This window comes from Hyposmocoma kahamanoa, unplaced genomic scaffold (assembly GCF_003589595.1).
Source record: "Hyposmocoma kahamanoa isolate Upper Pololo Valley unplaced genomic scaffold, ASM358959v1 100370, whole genome shotgun sequence".
NCBI lineage: Eukaryota > Metazoa > Arthropoda > Insecta > Lepidoptera > Cosmopterigidae > Hyposmocoma > Hyposmocoma kahamanoa.
This window is the reverse complement of record NW_020653314.1, coordinates 33,715-39,057: the sequence shown is the minus strand read 5'-3', so window position 1 is coordinate 39,057 and position 5,343 is coordinate 33,715. Positions and strand designations below refer to the sequence as shown.

The window sequence follows — 5,343 nt, the reverse complement described above, 5'->3', positions numbered from 1 at the left end:
GGCTGTAACAAGAAAAGGGTATAAAAGAACAGGTACAACGTTACAAAACACTCCCTACTAAAGTACTAAAAACGCGAGACAGACTTACCCCGAAAGGGCCGAGTTATACAATATTACTAGGTTAGATTGGTATTATATTGGCACATGACGTACGTTGGGAACTCCTAAAAGTATCAAAATTAGACGAGCAGCACGAGCAGAGAGTAACGGCGGAACGAAACATAATCTCAGTACAGAGTACTAAAAAAACCGACATCTGTTTGCCAAGTTTTATTGAAATATCCCCTAATTCGCCACTATACACGACTTGACACAGGAGATAATAAAAATCGTTTCTCACTGCTCAAAGTATATTGAGAGAGAAAAACGCCTTGAATTGGAGAATAGCAAAACCAACCATTAAAATAATTGCTCCTTAAGTAAAATTTAGGCGCTATTTATAAAAATGAATGTTCATGCGTGATCAGCCACCTTTAGATGTGGATGATTTTTTTCAAAATGTAATGGGACCACTATGGAAGTACCCCCTTTCCAACAAAAAAATAATCATGAAAATTCATTCAATATTTCATCAAAAAAAAATAAAAATAAAACAGTCAAATTGAGAACCTGCTATTTTTTTTCAAGTCGAAGGTAGAAGTGGAAGGAGGTTACATGGTCACAGGCGTGGCGCTTACCATCTGACGTACGACTTGTTCTACCCGACACTTGACGTCATAAAACAAAGTACCAAAATCGTCTCTGTTATTTAATTATTTTCCCTACTTCAAAAGTACACATATTTACATAAAACAAACCATGTGTATAATTATGTGAAATTGTATATCCCCCTAGCATAAAAATGTTATCAATTAATTTCATCATCAAAATATTATCTAAAAAATTAATAGACTGTCTGGGAAACCCAAGGGCCGGAAGCTACCTTGCCCAATGCATTAGCACAGGCATACAAAGGGGGAACGCCGCTAACACCTTAGGCACCTTGCCGCGGGGATCCTATTTTATTCTGCTTTATATTCTGCTTAATAATAATTCTGCTTTTATTTTCTTTCTGGTATTAAAGAACATGCAATAAAATTACATTACATGTGCACTGTAAGGGCGTAGCTAAGACTTAAAAATATTTAATAATTGAAAAACAAATTAAATAATAAAATGTCATAATAAAGTACTGCAGTATCAATAGAATAATGAATCTATATACTAATTATTCTAATTATAGAGCTTAATATAAGGAGATCAGAGTTCTTTGTCTTTAACAAAATCCATAATAACACTTTTGCACATTGCCTGTATGTTTCTTTATTAAGTTAATAAATAACAAGTTAATTTTGTTCTTTTTCTTTTCTCTCTTTAAACTTCTCTTCAGAAAATTTCTCATTTTGCAAATGTGGACTTATTAAGCAAAGGTTGAGATATATTTGGCCAAAATCCATAAAAAAAGGCCCCGCCTTTTGTGGTTAATTAGGCGAATACCCATAAAGAGCGGTAATTATGATATAAACCGGTATTTTCTGGTAAACAGGGCTGTTCGTGACTCCCTCGCGTGACAACTAAGTTAAAAGGTTGCTATATAGCGAGAGCGCTAATATATAATGTCAAGTGCCCCCGGCTAAAGCAGTCGGGCACAAAACCGATGTTTTTTATATCAAGTGACGGGATGAAAAAGTCGTGCGCCTGGTGGTAAGCGACACGCCTGTCCATAGTAGTTGCAGTGCCACTACACAGAGTTTTAAATCATAAAGATCTGAGGGGCGCTACCAATGCACCTGTCACCCTGTAGACATAAGTTAACAAGTCCCACATGGTCCCATATGCCTGTAATTTCGCCAGCACTCTTACCTTTCAAAACCGGAACGCAGTAATGTTCACATTACTGCGTGGCCGCAGAAATAGGTAAAGTTTTCACAAGGAACTCTAATGCTCCTAAATGTTCTATAGTCAGTATTATTTATGAAGAACACGTAATTAAAATTTGAGTTATTATGTTTGAGATAAGATTACGTCTCAAAACATTTATTTTAATTATAATTTTCTTATGTAGATTTAACATAATATCATAAACAATTATCTCAGTGTACAGAGTACAAAAAGAACCGACCTCAAAAGATCGTGGAATTACATCTATTCACCAAGTTTGTGCGCGAAACTGGATTCATATCCTAGTTTGCCACCCTTAGAAGTAGAATATTTTCGTCAAAGTTAAATAGCATCAACACAGAGGTACCCTCTTTCACAAAAAAATACAGGCGAATTCAGAAACTCCTCATTTTATTAAATCGGTTAATCCTCATGGAATAACGGCATAAGTGGAATTACGTCAAAAATGTTTATCCAATTGGAGATACAAGATCCAATTGGAGAGGATGTGTGTTATATATTTCTGTATCTAATTTCCATTGGAGAGAATGTGGGTTATATTTTACTATATCTGATGGAGTAATAAATGTTTGACGTAATTCCGCTTATGCCATTCTTCCATGAGGCGTGCGAATACTATACTTTTTAAATAAGAATAAATAAATAAACACTACGGAGACCGGGTACAAAAGTAACACTTTGCACTTTTTCTTTGATTTCTGGCTATCAATCAAATTTTCGATCAAATTAATTTAACTCTACACAAGTTTCGTCTATACTCTACAAACGTACATTATAATTTTATTTCATACATGTTTTTTTTATAACAATTACAAAGCTGCAAAAAAAAAAGTCGATTGTTACTTTCGTCCTGAGGGTCAGGACGAAAGTAACACAGTGCAGGGCGAAAGTAACACCGAGGGGGTCCTGTGCAATATTATATGTATAATGAAACTGAAACACAAAATTAAATCATATTATTTATTAGAGATATAAGAGATAAAATAAAACGAAACAAAATATTTCTTCTCAAGAATAACAAAGAACTTAATATCTTCTTCTTTTTAAATAATAGTTTACTCTTAGGCATAATGAGATCAACTTTAATGAGGTTCATGTTTCTATTCAGACTCGCAATTGTGGCAAACGTAATATGAATCATCTTTGGTGCACGCAGCGTGAGACCATTTTTTACAATCAACACACTGTACCCACTTCTCGTTTGGTAAGCTAGTGCTGAATAACTCCAAACAAACTATGCAAAAGCAATCTTCGTCATCAGAAGAATTGCTGTTTGCTGTTGTCTGGTTCTCCTTTCCTTTGCTTCTAGGAGGGTTCCTCGTCTTCTTTCCATGGCCTTTTCCTTTTGCAGATTGTAATTTTCTCTTGCCTTTTCCTGTAGTGGGTTGGAATATTGGTTTCTTGGCTTTATTTCTTTGGTTATATTCTTCTTCAATTGCTCTTTTTTCGGGAGTGTCAGTAAGTATCGCAGTTTTACGCTTTTTATAACCTCTTTTTGTTCCGGATCGTATACCAGCTCGCGGTAGAGGTCTTATATCTTGGGGTGAGAAATTAATTGGCCGTGTAAAAGATGCTTGAAGTCCACTAGGTCCTGGCTGTGGCGAGCTTGGTGATGGATGTGAGCTAGCAGGGTTTAAGAACTGATTTCCATCATCTGTTTGAATGTTCGATACACTCCGAAGAGTTTCCAGTTCGGGATTGTTAGATCTAATTGAATGGGCATTAAGTTTGTTACTCGATCCTAGTTCTGGAAGGTGATCTGCTTCAATCATCCGATCAACTTCGATGGCTGACGGTTGAATTTCGTTATTAGATTGCAAGGTACGATTTGTTACAGAAGACGGTGCGAAGTCAACCGCGGAAAAGATATTCCTATTAAATGGACTTATACCAGTACAGGTAAAACCTGCAATAGCATTTCTATCGGTGACGGCAAGAGGAAATGCTTCTCTGACAATCCCAGGAATGTAATGTATAGTCATTGTTTGACCGGGATGATTTCGCATCCAATTATCTGTAGCAGTATTTATCATTTTCTTGAATGGTCCAAACACCGCTCTATCCAGGGGTTGCAATTTGTGTGTACAGTGGGGAGGAAATGACAGCAACACTATTCCATTTATCTTACAATAATCGAGGGCATGAATTGATACATGTGATACATGATTGTCAAGCAAGAGCAGGCATTTTTGGTCAGTAGTGGGTTTGGCTTGTTTTTTGAAGTGTTCCAAAAACAGCAAGAACTCTGCTTCTTGCATCCAGCCGCTAGCATTTCCAGCACCAGCAGATCCAATAGGACCTTCACGTATCATGTGGTCTTGATATCGCTTCAACGGAAATACAAAAAATGGAGGTATATGTCCTCCTTGAGCATTAATAGCAACAGCAACAGTTACTAACCTCCCACGTTCGGCAGACGTCACTGCGCCTACTTGTTTAATTCCTCTCTGACATATTATTTTGTTAGGTCTTTGGACTGTCGTCACCCCTGTTTCATCTATATTCCATATATCTCTTGGCTCAAATTTATACCTATCCATAACTTCTGATAGGTTATCAAAAAACTTGTTTACATTATACTCATTAAAGCTCGAGGCGCGAGACAGGCTCGTTGCCTGTGGGCTTCTCAGAGATAGGATGGGATGTCGTTTTAAAAATCCAGCTAACCATTCCTTGCCCGCCGTGTGATTTTCATTCCACTTCTCCGGAAATTTCTTTTTATATTTAAGCGCTAATTCGTACGCCAACTTCCGCACTTCAGTCGGAATCAATCCGAAGTATACTTTGGAGCATTCAATAATATAGTCCTGTAAAACATTTTCCTCTTCAGGAGTAAAAACACGGTTGACGCAACGGTAGCCAACTTTTACATTAGTATTCCCTGATTTAAGTTTTTGTATAAATCTATATAATGTTACGTGGCATACGTTGTATTTTTTTGCCAGTGCTCTTATCTTCGTTTTGTCCTGAAAATGCTCATCTGCTGCTTTTTTATAGACTGCTGTATTAGTGGTGCCTCTCTCTGTTTTTCTAATCGCTGCCGCGGCATTCTGTTTCGGCAAAACAATAAAAAAAATTAAAGACTTTCATACTTACTGATATCATGATTCAACGGGGACAAAAGTAACATGTTACTTTTGTCCTCGTCGTGTTATGTTACTTTTGTACCCAACCACGATTTGTTGTTGCAATATGTCAGTACTTTAAAATTAAATGTGTTGCACAAAAATCGTTTATAACATGTTACGGACAATATAATTACAAATTGCAAGGCAAATAGTCAGGTTGATATCATCATCTGAACATTACGAAAATACTAAATCAATAAACACAAAAAAACTTACTTTTGGTTCGTAAAATCACGTAGCGTCCTCTAACACAACCTAACAGCGCAGCGCGGGCGCGGCGACTGATCTCAAGTGCGGGGGGCGTCGAATGCTGATATTCAACGGTCGCGCGCGT

General features: G+C 36.9%; 1 protein-coding gene across 1 annotated transcript; it reads right to left on the bottom strand.

The window, feature by feature from the left end:
* Positions 1–2,981: 2,981 nt before the first annotated feature.
* LOC113230043 lies at positions 2,982–4,193 on the bottom strand. The gene has a single exon (XM_026463776.1). It carries the CDS (start codon positions 4,191–4,193, stop codon positions 2,982–2,984), a length of 1,212 nt encoding a protein of 403 aa, XP_026319561.1.
* Positions 4,194–5,343: the final 1,150 nt, after the last annotated feature.